This window comes from Rhea americana, unplaced genomic scaffold, assembly GCF_003343005.1.
Source record: "Rhea americana isolate MKP2758 unplaced genomic scaffold, rheAme1 scaffold_1, whole genome shotgun sequence".
Lineage (NCBI taxonomy): Eukaryota > Metazoa > Chordata > Aves > Rheiformes > Rheidae > Rhea > Rhea americana.
The window spans coordinates 6,065,316-6,090,736 of NW_028185038.1; the positions used below are offsets into that span (position 1 = coordinate 6,065,316).

A 25,421-nucleotide genomic window follows, 5' to 3' on the forward strand; every position below is an offset into this window, starting at 1 on the left:
TAGGACCTTTGAAAAAATGTTCTGGCAAAGTCTAACAGAGGTGAGAGAAATGAGACTTGATACTTTTCTTCAGTTTTCAGAGTCTTTGCAGCATTTCCCGCCCCTTTATACAGACTTGAAATATAATTTCCATTCTAACCATCATTTTCAAGAAAGCTGTCTAATAAAGTTCCTTTTATTTTTATTTATTTATTTATTTAGGGCATTAACCAATGTGTCATTTGCTATTTGGAAGTTGGAATTTGCCTCCTGATCTCAAGCCAGAGGTTGCAAGCTGATTGTGTGCACGTATACAGCTTCTATTCAGGAAACCAGAATTGCAGGGTAGCATTTTTTTATTGCAAATTTTACAGAAAATTTGTTTAAAGGAGAGGGGGAAAAAAAGAAAGGCATGTCATCCTATTAAAATTTTGAAGACTTCAAATAAGGCAAGTACTGTAGGTCAGTTGGCCTGTCTTGCTTCAAAATCTTCAGGTTGCAAAAAATAAGATGAAGTGAGGCCTAAGCCTTATCTCTTTAATGAATAAATTAAATTCCATTTTGTTTTCACTGTATAATTCCAGAACACCTGGTTTTATTCACTTACAGAGTACTGAGCTTGCCTGTGTCTTCAAGTGAAAATCAGAGAAAACAATACACTGAACTCCCTATATGTATGTATTTCCTACACTACGATTTTGAGGCTAGTAACATAAATCCACCTCGGATGCCTGATAGAAACAATATGAGGATTCCTTAAGCCACTCTAATCAGTCCTCAGACCTCCAGTGAAATCATAAACCTTGTGTGTGTGCTCTGTGTTGCATATTATATAAATATTGCTTAAGCTCCTTTCCTGCTTATACAGAGGCTGCACTGGCAGGGGAAAGCAGGGCCGGTTGCCACGGCAACGCGGAGGCTGGGGAGGAAGGCTCCGACTGCGCTGCCGTCCCTGCTCTTACGCGAGCAAGGAGATTCAGACCTCCGTTTTTACATAGGGAATGTATCCCAAGGCACAGAACCGTTTAACAGTATTTCTGAATCTATTGAAAAGGTAGATCTGAATAACCATAGAAACTGAAACCTCTTGTTTGCTGTCTGTAATAGGAAATTAATTTTCATTATGTATCTGTAACATTACAGAACAATATTGTTAAATATATACTGTTGTGTTTGCAGGGAAATCTTCYGTCCGGAAGGCAAGGGAAGTTTTGTGCCAGGAAGAAAACAGGGACAAAATAGATTGATTTTTTTGGCTTAATCTGCTAGGTTTTCCAATCTAGTTTTCACCTTCACCATGCTTAAAAAATCATTTTCACAAAGGTTTTTAATGACTTCTTGAAGAATCTTGTTCTTCTTTTTTACGGCAATGCTATCCTGCTTTTTCTCTAGATTTTCAAAAGATAATCCTCACTTGGTTTTTCTTTCAACCGCTGATCTTTCAGTGGCTCCTGCTTTCCCACTTCCTACTCTTTGCACGATCGTAGCGAAGGGAGGGTTCCTACACCAACTCCTGCGCACCCCAGCCCAGCCCTGCGAGGGGGGGAGGCCAGGCCCCTCGTGCACCTCATCTGCTGTCCCGTAGTTCGGTACAGTTACTCCTGCTTGTATGTTTTTGTTTCCTGTTTCTGTATTAGGTGGTGGTGTTACTTGCTCAAGAAGTGGTTGTAGCTGGCACACATACTTGTGGGGAAGTCAGTTGAAATTAGATGAATTAGGGATGTTGTTTTACAAAGTCATAAATTGTGGAGATTGCTGATAGAACTGACACTCAGCGGTAGAGAATGTGATGTTCGTACGTAAGCTGCTGTTGCAGTTGTATTTCTTACTTTCCTAAAAGGAAAAAAAGGCTATTTTCCCCTAGAAGCTATATTTCCAGAGAACTGAATCTATATTGTTGAGATTTCAGGTAGTTATTTTCCTTTTATATTAAAGAAATGTTATGAGGAGCACATGATTTAGAGGTATCAAGAAGATTTTGAGAAACACTGCATTTTCATTTGGGTTCAGGAGTTGTTAAAGGAAGGGATTTTTAAAGCCTTCAGTTTATCTTTTTATCTTTGAGGGGCCTAGGGTGAAGCTTTGCACATTGCTGCGTTTCTCCACGCTGCTATGCTGCACAGCACCCACCTYGGCAAAGTGGAATGCTTAGAAAGTCGGATCCTCCTGAGAAGATGAATCTGGCTGGAAGCAGCGTTCTTCAGAAATGTGAAAGGCTTCATTCATGTCACTGAATCATCTGATCTTTCTTTCCCAACCGTAGTACTATACAGCTAATCTATATCTGGTGTTGCCTAGCAGGAATTCATCAAATATCTAAAGGAAACTGATTTATTCTAACTGGGACTCTTATAGCAATCCGTGTAGGTAGAAGGTTCAGAGAGGAATATTAGCCTCTTCTGTATCAGTCTGGCCCTCTCACTATCAATCAGGATTAACCTCAAAGGCATTTTACAGCTGTCTGATGCTTGGCTGTCTTGTCATGCTAATAATTTAAAGACGTCTCGCTTTATATTGAAATATCTCCATGCCATCCTGCAATCAACTTGTTTCAGCTATCATCTTCTAAGAGGTTTAGCAATTTAAACTTCTGTTCTCAACTGATAGTCCATGTGCACAGTGACAGTGACTGCATATGACTGCAAGTGACTTCTAACGGGAATAGAGAAAAATCTTTCCTTCTGTAGTAAWCATCGGTATATAAGGTGAGATGCGCCTGCTACACATTAAATTCCTTTCAGTTTCCTTTCTCAAAACACAGTATTTCAGTTCTGATTTTCTCTCAGCTGTGTGGCTGTGTTTCTTTCCTGTCCATTAGTCCTGATAGAGTATATAGCTTCTGGAGCTTGGCAGGAAACTGAGCCAATGCTGGAGGAGACTTAGCTGACTTTGGCACCAGCTCAGCTTAGTGAAAGGCAAGTCAAAGTGTTGCAAGCATACGTAGAGTGTCTTAGCTTTAGCATCAGTCGGATCAGAAGCTGTCAGCACCATACCTTAGCATTTCCATTTTCAAAGTGATAAAGTTGCTTGGACTTCAGTTTCTCTTTCTAGGGTGTCATGGGTTTGAAGTCATGTTGTCACCATCCCTTACTGTCCTTGGAACTCAGCCCCAAAGTATATGCATGCAGGTCATACTCTGTGTTGTACATCCATCTTGTATTGTGCCATACCGATTATTCTGGACATTTGGCTTTTGAAATGTGGAATCTGAAAGTTCTTCCATTTCTCAGATGATTCTGTGTAGTGAACTTGAGATATGGTAAGATGAGATAAATCTTGTAGAAGGGRTGAAATGCAGGCAATAGCCTCCTGGTGGAAATCCTATTGCTATCCAATAAACTGAGTTCTGGATTTACCTTTGCAAGATGAGCTTTCCTTTCTTGTGGCTGACTGCTTACTGAAGTGCTATTGGAAGCCTTCTGCTATCCAGACATAGGGTATGGGAAAATAGGAGGCAGATACATCTTCGTAGTTCTGTCTTTTCTACAAGTGAATGTCCATCCAAATACCACAAAGACTGGGATTACATTAATCCTTAATTAACATCTCTCTTRCTGTTAGAGCTAGGAATATTGCAATAAATGAGTCACTTGGCATCCATGCTCTGAGGGAGGGTGCTGAGATGACTCAGATGGTTTGATAAATCCTTTTTCTCAGAYCTGCTGATACAGATGAGATTCTGAAAACCTCATCAGAAGTTGTAGGAGTTTTTGATAACCAAAACTATCTCACCCAAGCCACTTGAACTCTCTGAACAGAGCTCTAGAGTACTGAAGTGCCTTTCTGGATTCTTCTGAGACAAGCCATTGCTCAGTGAAGATTCAACCAAATGGAAGGACCTTAAATTGCAAGCTTAAATTGGGCAAAATGGAGAGCTCCAAGATGAACTCTGCTGCCCACAAGACAAATGGTTGATGGGAATAAGGAGTTGAGAGGTGTTTCCTGGGATTGCTGAATGGGTCATGCACCACAGTGGGAAATCCTGCAGACTAAGGAATAACGACCTCTGTGCTGATCAGATGTGTGGCAGGAGAATACACCGACTGCAGCTGAAACGTGTGAGGTGAAATTCACCATCAATAGAAAACCCCATGTTTTGTAAGAGGGGCAGACGGTRGATGGGCAAGAGACCAGCTTTTGCCTTAAAGAAAAGGAGGCATTCCAGTGTATTTTGGCTGTAACTGGTATGAAGGCAAGCTGCAAAAAATTATTCTGAGATCAAAGTACTGAAAAAGAAGTTTTTTGTCAGAAACTGAAGGTACTGTTTTCTTAGCTAGGTAAAGAATGTTTCTGTGTCTGAACAATAGTATTTGTTACCACCTTGACGAAGACAAGAAGACAGAAAGATGAAGTAAAGGGACCTTAAATTGCACGTTTTGTTACCTGAGAAGAAAATGAAAAAGGCATCATTGAGTCAGTCTCTATTAGAGTATGAAAATATGTATGCTGGAGATGAAAAGCTGTAAACCAGTCTTTATTGAATTGCCAGGATCATGTTGGCTAGTATCACCATTCTGAACTGTAATTCAGAGCTGTGTTCTTATATGCAGAAGAGGTTGCTGGCTGCTTTTTAATTTCACCACTGTGCAGTAGCTGCTCTGCAAACTCTTGTCCCTTGTGTGCAGAGAAAGTGCAACAAAGACCGAAACTAAATCTGTGCAGACTAGCAAGAACATACCGTGTTTGTGTGTACTACCAGTTTATTTCTAGGTTTCTAGTTCATGCATGGTCAGTATTGAGCTTTCAGATTTATTCTCTTGATTATTATATTAGATACAGAAGAATGGCTGTTAGAATTTTGTTAACCTCAAAGTATCATGCAGCCCTATAAACCTATGGTTTATGAGGCCATATTTAAAACCAGCTGCTCACTAGGGATATCAATTTCTTACATAGATGGAAATGAGTTTTCTTGAAATATGTATATGATAGTAATTTTACCATTTTGATGCTTTTGAGTGCTGCTGAAATTTGCAACCTATTTACTTCTTTTATACATTTCTATTATGAAAGTAGGTGTTTAAATTAACATTAACAAGCCATATAGAGAAACTTGAAGTAGATCATTCTCCCATCCAAAGTGCTTGCCTGCTTACCCTTTCCTGACTGCCCTGTAGAATTAGGTTCTCAAACAATCTAGAGAATGTGCCTTTGCTAACAAGTTGAATRTGTCTTCCAAACATTAGCTCATCATGTAGAGGAAATTTGCTTTTTTTGCACTGAGATCATCACCTGAAGTCAAAGTTACCTCCTGCTGCGGTGTCCTTGGGAAAGAAAAGTAAAAAATTAGTATTTGATACTAGTTGAGAGGTTACAATTTCACTGTTCTTATTAAATCTTTTCTACTGGGCTGCGTTGGGGTGGGTGAAAAGGGGTGCTAAATGCTGTATTTATTGATTAACTTCCTGCTCACTTTCCTTAAGATTATGACAGTTGTCTTCATATGGTTTATAACACAGTATAAAATGCGTACTTACTTGTAGTTTATGTTTGTTTATATACTCTAAGGAAGTTGTTGGCATGTGGTGATAAGCTAGGACTAAATCCCATGTTTCATAATTTAGTTATTGAATTTCACCTACAGGTTTGACTTCAAAGGCTTGTTAACTTAAGGGTTTTTGATGCAAAGTTAAGTGAAATCTAACTTTTGCAGGGGCAAATAGTTCTTTTGGAGAGAAGATGCTTCTACTCACCCACTCCACCCTGCACAAATCTGCACTTGCAGATTTGTTATCGGTGATGACTATTAGATACTGAAACAACAAGTATTATGTTTTCAGATTATATCTTATTAATAAGTCACAAATTATTTCCATTTAAACACACTTGGGTCATTCTGTAGAGAGTAATTCATCACAGGACTTACCCATACTAGTAGGGAAAAAAAGCCAGAACAAATAGTGGATACTTTCTTTATTGCATACCAGTGTTTTCCTAAGGTCCTCTAATTACTCCTTGTGGTCAGAAGTAGATGTCCATATGTAGGGAGATGGAGGAAGGAACTGTGTATTATCAGAAAAGACTCCTGTCACAAGAAAATTTGGAGAGAGTAGAGCTGTATATGCAAGTTATGAGGCTAGTTTGGTTTGTAATTACAGGTTTTTATCATTGTACTGGAGGAATGTTCCTTATCTAGCCTACTTCAGATGAAGGTTTCATTTCAGGCATCTGTTAGGATGCTTATATAAAAAATTCTGTATTCTCCATTCTTTAGTACATGTTCTGTGGGTTATGACAGCTGTTTTACTCCTCTTTGGCTTTTAGCAATTTGGGTCAGATTTGTTTTATAACTTTCTCGACTTTTACAACACTTTACTAGTGAGTAGAAATATGAGTAAACTGAAAGCCCCTGAGTATATATTTAGGTCTCTTCTTTTTGTGTCACCAGGTGGGTGTGTTTTCTTTCCCTTTTAACTGCTGACTTCTCTCCTCCATGAGATAAGTAATGGAGAACTTGTCTGGAAAGTAGAACTGTGTAAGGAACCAGTATTTGAGAAGAAAACATGATACCTTGGCTAATTCAAGTTTGAGGCTTCCTGGATAGCTTTGACTTATGGCTTTTTCTCTTATAAAATTTTAATAGAATTGCAGCTCTTTGAGAACAAAATTTCAGTTGGGAGTGACTTTTAGAACTTGAAACCAATTGTTTCTGGGTACTTGGTGACTTGGTGGGGCTTTTTGGCCCCCCAAAAGCGTGAAAGAGCCACCTCTTGTGAAGACTACCAACCTGGCAAACCTCACTGCTTCATATTACATGTAATTTGATACTATAGTGGGCTACCACTGGTTCCCATCAGCTCTGCTCTTTGCGATGTGCTCTTCCTGCTYGCCTTGCCTTCGTTCTGTGGATTATGTAGCAGCAGAGTGAGGCAGTTCAGCTCAGGGATTAGTTTTTCGTCATGGCTGTGCAGCTGCTGGATATAGCACCAAGTAGGAGAGAGAATCCATGGTCAAGAATGGAAAGAGAATGGGATATCCTTTTTTCCCCCTGCACCTCCCTTCTGGATTTATGGCTTTTGACTTTAAAAAGAGTCAAATGACCTCTGGCATAATTGCAAATAATTGCAATATTAAATTACAAATAAAAATAGCATTAAATTGTTAAATTACAAATAATTATAATAACAATTTCAGGATCTTACAAGAAATGTGCAACGTGATTTTGTTCTTTGAACCAGAGTTTTGGGGTTTTCTGATTGCTTTCTTATGTTTGTGTTGCTTGTTGTGTACATGAACTTATTTACAAAGCCTTCATTTAAGGCTATTTTAAATTTAAAGAGCTCACTGTTAAAGTACCTTCCAATTAAGCTAAATCTGCATTTGGGGAAAAGAACAGGCAAGAGTTCAGCTAGGTTAGCAGACATCTTTTGGACACAGGAGAAAGATTCGAATAACTGAGTCCCTAAGCAATTAATAACAGCTGGAAGAAATTTGTGTTTAGAGATGTCACACTTAAAGTTCAACAGCACCTGAGTGTCTTGTTCTGGAACATGAAAGATTTTGTCCTCCAGAGCTGCTGTGAAGCATTGCTGGAATTCCTGCCAGATGGACTCACACCCACTCCGAGATGTCTTAAAGCACACATCTGAGTGTTAGGAGGCTTGTAGCACATTTCTTCTGATGTTTACCCTCCCTCTGTCTCCTTCTTTCCCTTTCAATTTTGAATTCCCGAAAGAGCCTCTGTGGACATGTCAGGAGATTCGTAACATCATTAAAATACAGTTGATTCTAAATTTTWTTAAGTATATAATGGAATCAGTGAATTTCCTTCATTTCATGTTTTTAATCACTTTTGCTRCCCTTGTCCAACCTTTTCCTGAACAGCCAAAATTTTTTATTTCCAGATTTTAAAATTTTATATTCCCAATTTTTTATTTTCCAGCCAAAATATTTCCAGAATAAACAACAACAAAACAAACAAGCAAAGCCTACAAAACGATCACGTCCTTCAAAAAAACCCATCAACACCTCTTCCCGATTTTCTCCTGTTAGAGTTTTCTCAGTGTTTTCAGGTTTTAATGTAAGACATTACTTTTGCTGTTGGCTGTTTCCTGGTTGGAACGTGGAACAGCATGTCCTGCAGGAAGAAAAGTGAAATGAAGTCTGCAGTAGTTTTACACTCCTTAAAGTGGGTAACTGATTTTCTCTAAGACTCAGTTCAGCATTTCACTATATTTTCCTCTAAATTCACTGCACAAGAGAAATGCTTCARTCTGTCTTTTGTGTCTTTAGCAGCATTTCTACTAAGAGCAGGTTACAAATAAGATTTCATTGTTTTGTTTGGAGTCTGCTGTAAATGTATTTTTGTTTGTTTAAAAAAGAGTAATTAAAAGATAAAATATCCTGCCTGGCATTTGTTAATGATTTGTAATGCTTATTTAATAAGATTATAAAGTCACTGTAGCTTGAGGAGATAGTCAGTTCTCTGCATACCTGCTGACAGAGTATTGTGAATCTAGAAATAATGTATTGTCATCTTCATTTAATTAAGTGTTTATACTTGGGATGGTGATGAATAACCTAGTAGTGGTAGACCACAGAATACCAAACAATTATATTAGAAAAAGGTAAACATATTTGGTGTGTGCCTCTGCATGCATATGTTACCTAATGCATGTTAGTGCATACAATGTTTTAGGAAGTATAAAAGTAACTTAAAATGTTCCATCTGTTGACAAGCTTATTATGTTATGATAGTTTTTGATAATTATGTTTCTGAAAAAGGAAATGAAGGTTAATACACATTTATTGTAGCTTTCTTGATGTCTGGGCTTTTAATAGCAAATTTAAAGTCCACTTTAAAGAAAAATTAATTTACATTTTAACAAACTCTACTGAAAAGATGAAATCTAAATGTAACCAAATAAAGCATACATTCATGTCATACAGCACAAAGAAAGATGCTGTTGGAACATTCATAACTTTTATATTTCCAATTCGATAAAAGGGTTACTAAGAAATAGCAAGGTTGGGGTTCTCGTGGACTGATACCCTGACCTCATACTGTGAAATTATGTAGTGGTGGAAGAGCAAGCATCAGTGAAATGCTGAGATGAGTTTTTGAACTTGGAAGCAGAGTTTAAGCAACTAGATCAAGTGCTGAAGACTTGATCTTTGCATATGTGKCAGAAAAGTAACAGTGGACAAAACCAAGCAGCACTGTCCCTTCCCGAGAATCATAAACTCAAACAAACAAACAGCAAAGTAACAGTAATACAGAATTAGCAGTCGGGCTGGTGGAGCTGAGCAGCGTTTCTTCCCTTCATCCTTCTTCATACAGTAATGTTTAATTGCTTCAAAGATGCAATCAAAGCTAAAAGACCAAACCCAAGATTCTTCTCCRTTTAAATCAGTCTTGGGTTATTTGCAGATAAAATCATACATAACCCCTGAAGGAAATAATAAAAATCCTTCCTAATGCACACAAAGGAGAAGAAGAAAATACTCCTGAATTCCAGCATACCAAACAGCAAGGATTGTAGACAGAAGGAAAATAACCTTTTTTCAAAACCGAATCAAATACAGTAGCTCAAGAAAGACCCAGATGAAGCTCAATTTTGTTAATCTGTTCCCTTAGAAATAGAAAAAGTCTGTATTTGAATCTAAATGTTGAAGGGTATGCTTCCTCTTGTCTGTTAGAGGGCGATTCTTGATCCTCCTTCACACTTACTTCCAAATGAGTGACAAAACGTGTGAATTGCAATTCTGGAATTGCTTCCCATTCTCTTTAAGGTAATATCAGGGGAAGAAATAGGGCAAATAACTGTTTGCCTAAAAGACAAAGTCAAACATGACTTTAAGGGATTTTTTAAATTATGAGCTCTACACCACATTGCCCTTATTTACCCTTCAGTTAGGGTTTTGCTGTGTTTGTGGCCAAAACATTAACATGGAATTTTATAGACAAAATGAGGTAAAATGGCAGTGCCATCCAAAATAGCAGTTCCCCCATCCACCAGTGTCACCTGTGTCACCTGGTTCGCTGCCCTCGCATAGACTGATGAAGTGCAGGCTGTTTTACTGGGCTTTATTTTTCTTGGCTCCTCAGTATTAATGTTGAACAGTGTCTAGTCCTTGATTAGGGTGTCCAAAATGGCCTTGCGCCCACAAGCTGAGGTTTCAAGCCTCGTGATAAGCTTGAGCTTTAACTTAGGGGGTGAGGGGGTGTGTAAATGGATTAAGGCATTCTGCCACTGTCACGCTAGGCATGGGCACCCTCAGTTTGCTGACACAGTTAAGCCTGGCTTTTGGAGGTCCATTAATCTACCAGGTAGTAAGATTAACATGACTGGTCAGAGAATGCACTGCACCTTCTATTTGCTAAATCAGTTTATTTTCCTCACAGTGTATAATATGGAGACATCTGTTGGGAACAAAAGAGGAGTGATAAAGGCAAAAAAAAATCATAAACACATTTATTGTTTATCCTCTGAATGGATCCCTTCTCTCACTTCTGTCCTAAGCTTTAGGCAGTTAAAAATAAATGCWTTTATTTTGGGTAGGTTGCTCTTTATAACTTAAACTGTTTTATTTCATTACTGTATTAATTCCAACAATTCCTTTTTAAATCAGACTGTGTACTGAAATAACAGAAGAATTATTTTTTCTGAAGGAGTTAGCAGGCAGATAAACTCGGTAGGCATGCAACTTCCAGCAGCATCCTTCAGAGCTAAGGCATGACAGCAGCTGCTGGGCAGGCGGCGCGTTGCCACTGGGGCTCGTTCTGACCAGCTGGGCACCTTCTACTCCGGCTGCTCTGCGCGTCTCGAACCGTTGCAGTGGGTCAGAAGTGTGTGTGGGGAGGAAGTGGTGCTGGAGAGTTATGAAAAGAATGAACATGGGAGGGGGCTAAATGTAAATACAGCTTTCGCTCACGATCCAGGCAGTATTTGAATCCAGGTTTCAGGAGCTGAGAAATTAACAAGTTATGGAAAGTTTTTTTTCAGCTCTATTTATTATAATTTGAATGATAAAATGCTGGTAATATGAATGGTATTTTTCAGATAGCTTGGACTTGAAGTAGATAGGAGAACAAATTCATAGCAGCTTTTCATGGCCCAAAAGCTCTAAGTTACTTTGCAAGTACATTTTTTCTTTGTATAAAGTATGAATACACAAAGTAAATAGCATCAGCCTCCTTGGAGAAGGCTTTCTTAGTCMTTTAACAAACATTGTGCTTCAACCCTGTATTTCTTTTTTTTTTTTTAATATGTGTTGAAGATACTCAGAATTTCAAAATGTGAGTAATTGGTGGACATTCAAAAATACCAAGTACAATTTTCCTCAGAATAGAATATAAGTAGCCACATGTTTCATTTGCTTTGAGTAACAGCATATTTTGTTTACTTGTTTTTTCACTGCAAGTGGAACAATTAGAAAAGCACCTCTTGGTTGGTCTCTTTTCCCTGTTATTGAATATTAAAACATGCCATGTGCTTTTCAGGGGTAGAGCCTAGGTTAAGTAGGAAGATGAATTTTTCTCTCTTCCTCGTAGCTGTTTTCTGCATCTTCTGTACTGTTACGGCTTTCTACAGTCCTGCCAGCAGTTAGGCTTAGGAAAAAGTGTATTGAGGCATGTGGTCCATGTCAGTGCCACTAGAAGGTTGTTCCCTGCTGTATATTAATRAAATCTTTTTTCCTTCAGCYAGCAGACAAGAACTTTTGAGTAACTTGATTATCTTGATATTCTCTGAAACATATTTCTTCTCAACTGTGCTGGGAACATAGGTCTAACGTCTCATTCGCTTATCAGGAACTCAGAAAAATGGGTCCAGACCCGTAAATACCTGTTCCTGTATGTCCGGCCTGCCGTTGTGGGACGTGCTTCACCTGCGTTTCCCGGGGCGTTTTGTGCCCCCCTCTAGATGGCCAGACGGCCCCGGGACCGAGCGCCGCAGTAAGCGTGCTTTCTCCTTGCTTGCAGGCCAGAGCCTCAGCAGAAAGCTCCCTCCGCGCCGCCGCCGCCGCCGCCGCCGCCGCCGCCGCCTCTGCCCGAGCCCAGCCCCCCCGAGCCCGAGGAGGAGATTCTGGGATCTGACGATGAGGAGCAAGAGGATCCTGCAGATTACTGTAAAGGTGCGTGCCGCCGGTTGAATGCTGGGGGGAAAACGTCGTCTTGTGCATCTCCCTGGTTCTTGGGAGCTTCCTCAGGGATTGCTCTCCTGTTGTGGAACTGGTTTGTACGGGAGCTGTGAATGCCTGCCGGCTTCAGGCCCAAAAGCAAATCTTTCTGCAGCGCTACCTTTTACTCAGCCGTAGCTTATTTATGCRTTTTATAATAATTAAATTGCAAATCTTGCACACTTGTTTTTTTCCTTATGTCTTAGATACAAGAACAGAGTTTCTTGATTGATGCTTGTTGTGAAAGAAACAAAAATACTTAAACCGAACAACTAAAAAATCACACTGAGAGGTTGTTAAATGCCTTGATGCTTTTGACAACATCAGCTAAATTTATATTATGGTCTGTTTCTTATTTTGCTCTCCTTTTCTTACCCTAGTCTGAGATGTTACATCATTTTTTATATGTGCTGTCTTTCATAATCCTCAACATTGTTGGCTTCCTGCRCCTTTATTTCAGTTTTTGGCTTATCTAATTTTTGTGGTTTATGTTAAATTAGTTGTTGTTTTATCATATAGTTRCACAGCATGTGACTGTTGTACAGCCCTGTTGGTACATAAGTTTATTTTAATGTTACTTCTGAACTGCTTCTGCTAGGGCAATGCATATCCTGTACTTACGTGAAAAATCATAGAGGACAGATCTTGGAGCTAACTATCTTAGTAGATTTCAGAGAGATGGATCTACATCTTGACTATATCTGATGTCCTRTATCCCTCAAATCAAGAAATACTTGCTGTGCCAAATCTGATAATGTTGTCTGAACCAGAAATTTTATATAAGTCTGGTGAGATGTTGTTCTCTTCTCCCAGGATGGAACAAGTCTTTTTTTTTCTTTTTTCCTTTTTTGACTTTTCAGATGTAATGATTTTTTGGTGTAAGAAGTTTTCTTAATCCACAGATTTTCRAATGATTAAGTGGTTTGCAGATACCAATAGTGAAAACAAACTGGTAAACTCACACCGAATTTTGAAGTGTACAGCAGGGAAAAGAAATATATATAGCCAAAAACTTTTTGTATTTTTTAAAATTATTTCTCTTACATTTGTTCCCTTAAGGTAACTTTTTTGGTATCTGTAGCATCTTCCATCAGTGAGCAAGGATTTTTTGTTTGAACATCTGTTTACTGTTTTTTATTTAGATTAAACATTTCCAGGCCTTTACTTAATTCTTCCCTGAAGTAAGGGCTGAATTTAATTTCAAATAATCCATTATTGTCTGTGTCCCACTATCTTTTGCAAAACGTCACCATCTGGAGAAGCTAGATCACAAACACACACACARGCGCGTGGCGTGCTTTTAAAATGAATTCAGTGTTAGGCTAAGAATACTTGCAAGGTTTGTGAAATATTAAAGGAAATTTCCRTGCACTTAAAGATTCTTTTAAATTCTTGTAATGTTGAAGCTCTGAGTATATGGAAGAATATTAAAAATGATTCAAGAATATTAAAGATGGTTCATAGTGTGCTTTGATGCAATCATCTTTATTATGTGTTTCTGTAAGAACAGTGTGTGTGTTGTTACAATAGATAATGACATTTTTAACCCATATTTCTTAYGAGGTTGATCAGTAGCTTTTTTTCTTTTAGTTTCCTGGGATTGAACTGAAGGGAAAGTCCCCATGTCAAACAAGCACCTGAACCTAATGGCCAGTTCGAGGTTGCATGGAGCCATACAGAATTTCTGTTTTTGTTTTATGGGTATCAGTAACTAGTTTGATAAAGAATTCCAGGATAAGATTTAGCTATATTAATTTCTAATTTTTTGAGACCCATTTTACTAATATGAATATATGTTTTTCTGTTTTGAGCAATCTTATCTGTATTTAAGGATTAGAAGATAATGTTTGGAAATTATCRAATGTTAATGGAGTCGCTCTTTTCTTCCAAATTTTATCTACAAAATGGACTCTCCTAGGATTTTTGAGTAAGGTCAGAGCAATTTAAAATTTYATAGGAAGGCCATTTTGACAAGGGATTCAGATTCGTTCTTTATCTGAATTTAATATTTTATCTGTTACTATGCATTGGCTCGATATTTTTGCTACTAATTTTATTTTTAATCTTTATTTTTATGGATATGTTACTGTGGGCTGGACTCACACCTTCAGCACATTACATATTAGTTAGTTCCCCCRTCATAAAAGTATTCGTAATCAGAGAGTTGGTTAGTCTGAATTAGCACATGAAGTGAGAGAGACATCTAACACCCATTTGGGTAAGGTGTTTAGACTCTCCTTTGTTACCCAGAGACTTTCTCCCCAAGTCCATTTAAATCTGTARAATTGACTTCTACTGATAATGTTGACTTTGGATTATTTTTTAAATGTTAAAGAAATGGCAATATCAAAACACCACCCACCTGATCATTAAAGGTATTATTTAGACAATGAAGCTGGTTTTTCTGCTTTCTGAAATCCCTTGAAACACTTGGAGATTTTTTCAAGTGTGTGTCRTGTTGTGGATATAATTGGAATTCTTTGCTTCTCTGATCTTCTTCTTTGCCCCCTGGAGATGTCTCCCATTCATCCAGTTCACAAAGGGAATAATTCCCTATACAAACATAGAACTAGTCAGCTGCAATTACCAATACATTCAGGAGACATTTAGGAATAATGATCTCATTTTTCTGACCCTCTTTCTTGAGTGCATGTAGCTAGTTGTATGAGAGTCTTTTTTTCTTTTTACTGAAATGAATAGCACAACAGATTTTTGTTAAATTATCAGCACTACCACTTACACGTTGTATATTTTCAAATACTAATATTGTTTTTCCAGAAGTACATCCTTTTCCTCAAACGTCTTAATTTTATATAGATGCTTTCTTGATACTGCAATTTGAAAATACCTTCTGCACCTTGAAGAACTTAAATAATAATATTCATCATAGCAAAGGTGGCAGCAGTTTCTAAAATACGTTTTTACTAAGTGTGCTGTTACTGGTTGTCCGCAACTTGGTAATGAATACCTTCCTGACTTGAATAGTCAGGGAATAACGTGTACAGGGACGGTAGTTGATTATCCTCAGTTGTTTCTGTTGTGGCTTAGAGTGGTAGAAAATATATTCTGAATTATGTTTACTTACAGGATATACACAGGCTAGTCTACTGTTACAATAGTTATGGGATGCTGTTGTGACCAAAAGAAGAGGGCTTTTTACATATATATTATCGTTATTCTTGCAATACAGAGCTTCTTAGTAAAATAACTTAAAATCCCTGGATTTACTGACATGATATCCTTGATGGATTTCTGCTGTAGGGTATCTCTCCAATCTGTGATGGGAGGAAACTGTTTGATGTTTTGGTTTGCTTTTGATCCATAGAAGCACAGCTATCCCAAAGAAGGATTCTCAATTTTCTCCAGAGAGACAGACTTACAAAACGCTTTGTTCCCTGAACTATTCTTAAAAGCAAATATTTATCTCTCTTTAAATTCTTTATAGCTGAGTGATAYACTTTCCAAAAAGGAAAATATGTTTTTTAGTATGAAAAATGACTTTTGGCCTTAGTTTTATATACCCGAAGGCCTACTGATACCCTTCTACCAGTACAAAAGGCTGTGTAAGCTGTGTGCGTTTTCATGTACTTTTAAAGCCATATAACTGTGTACATGAATGATTTAATGTGACTAGATGTTTAGGAAGACTGTAAAACATTTCAGAAATTTTTATCTTGTTGAATTTTAAAATCTGTTTTAGAGAGGTGTGAAAACTAGATTGTAAATATTTTTCAGGTTTTCTGACTCTATATTTGTTTGGAAAAGGAATAACGATTGCACAGAATAAAATTTAGTATTTCTGACTGTTCTCGTGCAATGGTATATGCRGGACAAAAATAAGAAGAAGTAACACTGAATTATGTGGAAGTGCTTTACAAAATCCTTGCTGTCAGGTCAGGAGACTTGGTTCTTTTCACAAATGCAAACCTTTTTGGTAACAGAAAGTTAGAATTGCTGCATTTCTTGCCTCAACYTTCCACTCGTATCTATCACATGATTTTCACTTTAACATCCTGCATGGAGTTTCATGGTAGGAATTTACCAAAGAATAATAATAATTTTTGTTTTAAACCAGTCTATAGCTGCCTTGCAACAATATTATTTTTATCCCTATTTTTTAATGTTTTCATCTACAGCTGTTCCAGCAAGAATGGTTAAGTAAATAGGCAATTTGATTAGTACCGCAGTTTTGCTTGTAAAATGATGTTCTATCTGTAGTTGGTCTTGAGATAGATATATTTGCATGACTTTATTTGGCAGATTCTGTAATAATGTAACTGCTGTAGAGTCTGGCTTTATATGTGCCTGATGCTAGCTTCGTATGCTGCAGTGCATAGTAATTAGAGTCCTGGTTTTGGAAATGAAGAAGACAGCGTAATAGTCAACATTTTCTCTCAATAAATTCTTGTTCCCTCCCCCTATAAATTCCCTGCAGTGTAAATTTGGACCATTGTTCCAAACAAGAGCTGTTCTGGGTTTTGTTGTTGTTGTTCCTTTCTAGTTTTTTTGGGGGGGGGAGAGGGGGGAGTTGACAAGGAAGGGATTCCTTTTTGGTCACGTTGCATGGTCTAATTAAAGAGGACGGGATTCAACAATGGAAGTTAAGGCAGTGTTTTAGGTCCCGACGTCCTGGAAGCCTTTGATGAACRTTTCCATCCTAGTGATGGGCTGTGACTCTTCACCCGGAGGGGGAGTCACGTGACTGGCGGTCTGTAAGGCTGGGTCCTTACGTTTCAGTCCTTCTGTATTTCACTGCAGCTCATGAAGTGGGGCCTTCTTTCTCCTTTGATCTTTTTTAACTGAATATTTTTGCATCTATACACCTAAGCATTTTCAAAATGAAGTATTGGGTGTGATAGTGAGTATATTATTCCACAGGTTAAAATGATAAAGTTGATTCTCACACACTAGTCTTCATGGATTTAACCAAAATTTACGTGGAAAAGCTGAAATTTGTGTCTATTTCAACACCTTACTGCTAGGTTAGGGGAGATGAGACCGCACTCTTTGTGTCTGTCTGTGCTACCTGTGCAATTCAAACTCATTATTTTGGCCAGTGACCACGCTTGACCCTCTACAGTGTGTAAGAAATTGGATGCAGGCAGGTAGGTAGATAGGCTTGTCAGATCATCACTGTGTAGATGAGACTTGTGCTGCCCATCTGAAAATGGTCGTTGCTGTCATCACTTGATTCAGACCAGCCCTGGTCGATATGGAGGCTTCTGCATTCAGCTGCCCTGGTGCTTTAGCTGAACCCGCTGGAGTTTCTGCTCGTGGTGCTTCACACTGGAGCTTGTGCATCTGGGACCATGTCAGATGGGGAGCRTGTCAGATGGATCAGCTTTTGGCTGAAGCTGTGGGCAACCAGCAAGTGTCTCTTGCCCAGGAAGCTTAACATACAAATATTGATTATAAAAAATGTTTAAATTGTATGGTTTAGTTTCAATTTGGGCATTCTAATATTTAAAGTAATACATATGTGTAAAACTTTATAGTTCTGTCTGCTGAATATATAATCTTTATAGTTCTTTCACCATGCAATTTCTTAATCTACCTGAAAGTACAGTTGGAGGTGACGTGATGAAGGACCAGAAAGAAGAGAAGAGATGATTCTTTTAGCAGCTGCTCTGCATGGGCTCTTGTAGCACTGCGTAGAGCAGCTGTATTGTTTGTTTGTAATTTAGGCTAAATTGTGAATGTTGTTATTAGTGGCTTAGGGTTCTGAATAATAAGTCTTGTCTGATCGCTCTCTTCCTTGTGTTTTTGAGTGGGAGGAAGAATGCCTCTTAAAATATGGAGGAAATAAAAAGCTTCAAGGAGGAGCAGCAAGCATCTGCAGTACTTCTTACAACCCCTTCACACTGCATGGAAGCCTGAGCCCCAATCTACTTGGTCATGCTGGCCTTTGCCTACTGTGGCTTTTAAGATCCTGCATAGTGGCAAAATGGATAGCCAGCCTGCAGCCTTTGCTTAAAATGTAGTTTAGACAAACCCTGTAGCTGCCTGCTCTTTCAGCTTCTGCATTGTAAAAAAAACCTCAGACTTGAGCAAATGTATTGCTGCTGTGTCAGGAGCAAAGTAGAAGAGCATCAATAAATTCAGTACTGTTCTTAATATTTTCTTGGGAAGTATTTTATTGCTGCCTTTATTAGTAGAAAACAAATAGAAATTAAAAGAGTGTTGAGATTCTGCAATCATACAAAAATACATTGACTAGAGAAATTTCAAAAAAGATAATCAAAGAAGTAATGTARATGTTTCCTGTACTCTCTGCAAAGTGTAAGATAAGCCTGGAGAAATAAAGGAGTGATGGTAATGTTACTGCAAATAAAAGCTGTAACAGGGAAGAAACTCTGCAATAGGTACAGAAGAAACATGGGTTTCTTCTTCCTGACCAAGTAAGGCAGAATTCTAATCATTAGAGTAAACTTTTTCCRTAGATTGCCTATTTTTAGTATAGGACAATTTGAGGATGAAAATTTATATTAAATAATATAAATTGAAAAGCTAGAAATACTGCTTTTTTTCTGACTATTCTTTTTCTACTTGTGTTTTTCATGAAAGGAGGCTATCATCCAGTGAAAATTGGTGATCTTTTCAATGGCCGATATCATGTTATTAGAAAGTTAGGATGGGGACACTTCTCTACAGTCTGGCTATGCTGGGATATGCAGTAAGAAAATCTTTCCTTTTACTTTCTTTTTTCTTAATGTATATTACTTTATTTTGTGTGCAGTAAGTTCCGTTTTACATGCATGATAATTATGTAAATTCTTGATGTCTTTTTATGCAGAAAGATTTCTGCAGTGTTATTTTGCTATTGGTTAAGGATTTGTTTTATAAAGCTTGTCAGAAATAGGTGTAAGTACATTTTCTTGGACAAATTAGTTTTGCTTATTGAATTATGTGTTGTCTTGAACTTGTGAGAATAAGCTAATGTTTTTATTCTGCTCATATCGTTAGGAAAAAAAATGCATTGACTGAATGAGAAAATGTGTACACAAGTTCTTCTCTTAAAAACATTAGCACGCAGCAGAAAAAATACTCAGATTGTTACTAGAATATTATTTAAAAACTTTTTTTAATGTAATTTTTAGTATATTCTAGTTTTCTGTCAGGATGCATTAGATCAAAAAATGCTATTTAAAATTTACAGACCCTTACAATATGTCTAATTTTACCTCTGAGTGTGTGTTGAAAATGTTTTTCTGTTTTCAAGGGGGAAAAGGTTTGTTGCAATGAAAGTTGTAAAAAGTGCCCAGCATTATACAGAGACAGCCTTGGATGAAATAAAGTTGCTTAAATGTGTAAGTATAAGTCTTGCAATACAGTGCTCAGTATCAGTAATAGTAGTAATAAATTCAGAAAATGAGATGGAAAATATTTTTAAGCTTTATTTATGTATCTTTTTCCTAAACAGCTGACTTCTTATGTGTCACCATGATTTTTAAAGCTCCAAACTATTGTTCAAATTCATAGGCCAAACAAACTAATYAGATATTTTAAAGTGAATTATTTCCTAAAATGTCGATATTTGCACTCTTGGTTTAGGTTCGTGAAAGTGACCCTAATGATCCCAACAAAGATATGGTTGTACAGCTGATTGATGACTTCAAAATTTCTGGAATGAATGGAATACGTATCCTTTTGAAAATACTGTACCTTCATTAAAAATGATCTACTAACATAAGCATTTGGTTTTAGCTTTTTTTAGTTAGTCTTGGTTTAAAATTGTCATGTAGGAACACCGAAATACAAGCAGATACAAAGAGTTTGTCCAGTGTTTCATGCATTCAGCTGAATGAAAGTAGCTTAGTTTTTCTAAACACAAAGATTTAGAAGTATATTAATCCTGTGTTGGTATATTAAAACTAGAGCAGGTAAGTTTATTTAGAAACAGAAGTTTTACTGAAAAGATTTGTAGTAGTTGAGGTTTACCATGACTAGTAAGGAAAAAAAAAAACAGTTCACAAAAAAGTTGATTTCTGTTTTCTTCTAAGTAGTTTAAGAGCATGGAGATTCTGCTCTTGGTTATGTGATCCAGGCATTAGCCTCTCTCTGTTGGTGAAGATTAAAAAAATTTAGCTTCTAATGTCTCTTTAAAAAGAAGAAAAATGAGCTAAAGGAATATATGACTAAATATTGTTCTCAGATAAAATTTTAGGCCTATGAATATATTTGATTTATGAGTTGAACTAAAATGATGCTTATGGTGTTACTGCCATTTTGTTTATTTTTACAATTGGTATACATTTGTACGATAGTTGTATCTTGGAGCCCTAATAACAGACCTCGTTGCTCAAGACAGAGACGATTCCTGCTCTAGAGAACTTAAGACTATATTGATTTTGGTGATGAGCCTCCAGTCTTCAGCAGATTAGGTTAAGATGATCTTCATCAACTCCCTCCTCTCCTTTAGGGGAGGAATCAGGAGTTGTTGGCTGACTGACTGTCAGTAAATCTGAGTGCACGCTCTGGAGAGCATGGTTTCAGCAAGAAATGTGCAAGCGGGTTTCATCCTGTCCATCCGTAACTTGACATTGTCCGTGAAGCTTTTTTGTGTTTAATAAGAGAGGTGGAGAGTGTGGAGACAAATATTCTGCTTTGCAGAACGGCATCCTAACTGCTTTTTCTTTGCCTTGTTTTGGGTTGTTTCCTCGTTTCTTCACTGGTCAGCTAATGTGACAGTTGCTTAAATTTAGATGAAGAAAGCGTAGTCTGGTTTTATTTTCTATGTTTTAAGATCAAAATAAAATGAATTAAAAACTAAATCAAGTGGCGGCTAGTAGTCAACCCCAAAAAACTATTTGTGATGAAGGAAACTGTAGTACAATGAGGCAAAGAACCCAGATTAGGGTTTCTTGGTACTGCTGTGATACAAAACTTAAGTTTTAAGCTGTAATGCTGAGATGCTACTGAGAAGTATTGTAAAAATGTTGTCTAAACATATTCACTAAACGTTAATGTGACAAAAGTGTTAACCCTTTTAGATTTTGGCTTCCATATGCTATATTCAACATGCAAGAAGATACTGCAGTACTCTCTTCAGCCGGCCACTGTACCATTGAAGAATAATTAAAACTTTTAGAAATCAGGGATTTCACCTACTATTTTCATTGTAAAACTAGTTTGTTTTTAAAACACTAATCTGAAATAGGGAATACGGAAATAAATTTTCACATGTATGTAGAAATACTCACCTGTGTACAGTTTTTTCCCACTAACATTCTTACATTATTGATACTTCACATGTATGTATACATCTGTATTAAACCTGAAAGCCATTTCTGAGAGCGGAGAATAAGTTTTGTTAATGATAATATCTCAAAAACATATCCAAACTTTGAAACCAGGCACTTAGGCTGACAAAGCAAGAAGAGACTGTTTATTAGTCAAGAATGAGAATGCAGATAGCTTTGTGTTAGTAGATTAAAACTGGACAGGCTATATTGATCTTTTCCATTTCAGTTTTACCTTTACGTTTGGAACTCTGGCAGTTCAAAAATATTCCTGCCTTACTGGGAAGTAAATTACTCGGAAGGCCACAGTAGACAGGATGGGCTGATCCTGGACTAGGATCGAATTTAAATTACAGCTGGAAGTCTGTCAAAATCCAAACTACCAGTGAAGATATGATGAAAGATATCTTACACTTTGAGTTTTCTTGAGTGAACAATTTGTGCATCGTATGTTGGCTGCACTGATTATTTGATCAACTCCCCTCTATCTCCTTTGAAAAAAATCTTTAGTGCAGGTTCTTTTGGGAGGGGGGCAGGTATTCACTGCTCTTTGTTTCCATTATAAAAAAAACCATATTAGTACCATATTAGTACTGTATTAATGTTCTTATTGAGTTGAATATGTTGAGAGAAGTACAGTAATTGAAGAGTTTTTCATACTGTGCTGTTTCTGTCTTGCTTTGAGCAAGCTGCCAAGTATCTGTTCTTCATCTGTAAATTAAGACAGCACATACTTCATGGATAAAGAATCAATTATTCATGAAATATATTTAAAAGTTAAAGCAATACAGAAAAGAGATGAGTGAATCCTTTAAATGGCTAATACCACAAAATATTGTGGAGATTCCAAACAGGGAAATCTGTCAAGAACCATGTATCAGAGGGCTGGGAATGTGCAGAGCCATTAGCCTGGACTATGTGTCTGGAAACAAATGATCTTTCTCCTAGGAACTGTAATAGATGTTTATGTATCCATGAATTTTAACAATGTGCTTTACACTATGCTAGACTGATTTTTTTTAACTACTTGTGTATTTTAAAAAGACTGCAATTAGTGACTTTTTCAGGAAATAACAGAATTTCCTAACTTGGGCAGCTCAGTGGTTTTGATAAGGTATACTAGTGTATTTTTCTGTATTAGATATGTATTAGAGCTTTAATAAATGTTTAACTGAGTGTAGCGTATTTTGTAAGAGGGTCAAATAATCACATAATGAAACAAGTGATTGGAARGCTAAGTGAAAAATAAGGAAGGAAACATTCCTGGCATGATCGCACATTATCAATTTATCTCTAAAGAATATATRGCATTGCCTAATACCATAGGGCCTAACTGCTGCCAGGGCAGAAGCAACTGAGATACATCTAGAAGTACTCTGCCTTGGTACCAGCTCTATATATCATTTAGTTTAACAAGTCTTTAAACTTGATAAGATTTCTAAATGCTATACTAGTGTGTGTGTGTGTGTGTGTGTGTGTGTGTGTGTGTGTGTTTGTGCACGCACACACGTGAACATACGTATATTGTATTAAATGCAGGATTTTAGTACAAGAATAAACAGTTTTAAGTACTTAATTCTGTCAATTGATAAATGTATACTCTCTCACTTGGCTGCTCTGGTAAGTTTTCCCCTTCTGGGTATTCATAGAATCACAGAATTCRCTGAATCAGCTAACTGCTTTCAAGAGCACCTCCCAAGAGGGAGATGTGCTGGGTGGGCTTCAGGTGCTGTCTTTTCTCTGGAGTACTTTTTGGACATAGACATCTGTCAGGACCTTGGTGCTCTAGGAAGATCCTGGGGCTTCCATGGCTGGCATCCTAATAAGTTAGGTGCAGCTTTTCCTTAATTATTCTTTGTGAATACACTGGCTTAAGGTTAACCTTTCTCAAGTCACATCATAATAAATCAGACAACACTCATGCCTAATCAAAACTTTGAGTCTCCTGTATGTCTTTTCCTTGTCTTAGTTGCTTCCCCAGTATCGAGCATTACTTGAGTTTATCAAGAGTCCTCCCAGGCAAAATATTCTAATCTTTTTCAGATAAAAATCATTTTTTTTTCATGTGACCTCCCCCTTCTATGTCAATGGATTTCCATAGGCAAAGTAGAACTGTAGAACTAATTGGGTGTTTTCAGCTCATCCCCTTTGTATGCTTTCCTGGTGATTTCTGTGCATTGGTTGCTTGCATGGTAAGKCAACCAAGACTTTTTCCTCTTCTGAATGGAATAGAGATTGATAATATTCTGAGTAGATTGATTAATATGAATAGGAAATGATTATTCACTATCTCTTCTAGTACAGGAATTAAGGAACATCARATGATTTGAGCAAGTATCAGCAATCAGAATGATACAGTTCTTCACAAAGTACTTTCACCTTTTATCTTTCAKTCTAACTGCAGAGTAGGGGATACAAATTTTAGCACTTCATTTAGCTTTATGCATATTGGTAGATACTTGAGAAGAATATAATGATAGATCCATAGACAAGTCGCATTTTGGCGTGAGTTAAGGCAATGACAGTGAAATCCTTGCCAAGGCTTTAATTAATGTAACTTTGGTAAGTCAGGTAAGTTACTTCCCCTAATAGTGTGATTTCCTGACAGTCAGTAGTCCTGAAATACAGTTTTAGGCTGATTTCCATCTGTTGAGATTTTTCTGCAATAGGGATATCATTTTGTATCCATCCATTAATTCATTTTCTTATATTGTTTTTGCATTATTATTTGATGCTAACCATATCCTGTAATTGAGATTTTAACATTCTTTTCAGTTTACTATTGCAAAAGTATTCCCGGGCTGTGTGTGAAAATCAGTGCTTTATATTGAAATTGTATGTTTTTTTGCCAGGATATTGTGGATGCTAAAAGTTGCAATTAGATTGAATGTTTTCTTCATAGATGAATAATCTGTCCAGGTATATTTAAATACAGAATCTCCCAAYTTAGCAAGTCCCTGAACCACAAATCACTGGAAGTTCATAAATTCTCTATTTCAGTGCTGTTCTCTGAGTATCTGTTGGCCTMTATTGGTGGCAAGATGCTGGGTCAAATTAACTTTTTGGTTTTGTGTTTGTATATTGCTTCTTTCAAGTTATGCATGTTTTTTATTTCTGAGTTCTTCAATGATTGCTATTATGCTCTGCAGTTAAAACTTCTGAAGTAGTTGTAGTAGGGCCCTTCTTCTATTCCTTTAATCTCTGGCTGTCAGATGAGTCTTAAATGAGCCTAACCAAAAGGATGTGTTTAGTATGTCTCATCTTATAAACTGTTGTTGCTCCAGTCTTCTGTTGTTAAAAACTTCTATTGATTTCATTTAAAATTTATTAGAAACTAGAGATAATAAGACAAGTCAGTATTTTGAACAGTTTCAAATGGAAACAAAATGAAAGGTTGGACTAAATGATCTCCAGATCTCTCCCTTCCTACCTTAACTGTTTTGTGAGAAATTCGTTATTTTTTGCAAGTAGCTGTTTCATTTTTCACCTTAGTGTTGCTTTTACTTTTAGAAATAACTAACAAGAATGGCATGATTAAATTGTTTTACTTTAATTTGTTCTGCATTTAGGTACTGTTCTTGCACATGTTTATATATAATTGAAACCAGTTTTATATTTTGTATTTGTAGTACTAAAGCATATATCATGTTTTGCTCAGTTCAAGACGACCTATTTTCTTCCAGGATGATGAGTGCTTTAGCCAATACTCAAACAAACGTTTGTGATTGATCTAATTAACAAGTGTCTTTGGAAGTTATCCTTAATTAAATCTCAGATGTCTGTATGGTCTTCGAAGTACTTGGGCATCATCTCTTAAAATGGATAATCAAGTCCAATTACCAAGGCCTTCCCATCCGTTGTGTAAAAAGTATAATTCGACAAGTAAGATTTGTTAATGTTCTAATTAGTTTCTTCCACACTTGTTAACAGTCTGAAGGCTAAAATGATGATATTTCAAAAGAAATCTTATTAACAAGTCTGGGATAAATTAATTTTATAGGCAATCCCAGGGAAGTTTTGTAAGAATATTTTCCTGGATAGMCTGTATTTATGTTGTGTTTTTATTATCAAGATACCCTGCTG

The 25,421-nt window shown here is 37.0% G+C and overlaps 1 protein-coding gene across 4 annotated transcripts in view; it reads left to right on the forward strand.

Annotated features, from left to right (window-relative positions):
* The window catches only part of SRPK2 (SRSF protein kinase 2), a 99,815-nt gene that overhangs the window by 36,925 nt on the left and 37,469 nt on the right, over positions 1-25,421 (forward strand). For 3 of the 4 annotated variants that reach the window (XM_085298260.1, XM_085298280.1, XM_085298287.1), the window contains exons 2-6: positions 11,903-12,054; positions 18,664-18,772; positions 19,319-19,406; positions 19,651-19,738; positions 25,114-25,220. In XM_085298260.1, coding sequence (XP_085154386.1) covers positions 11,903-12,054; positions 18,664-18,772; positions 19,319-19,406; positions 19,651-19,738; positions 25,114-25,220 — 544 coding nt within the window. The remainder of the gene's footprint in view (positions 1-11,902; positions 12,055-18,663; positions 18,773-19,318; positions 19,407-19,650; positions 19,739-25,113; positions 25,221-25,421) is intronic. The other variant, XM_085298270.1, reaches the window with a different exon arrangement.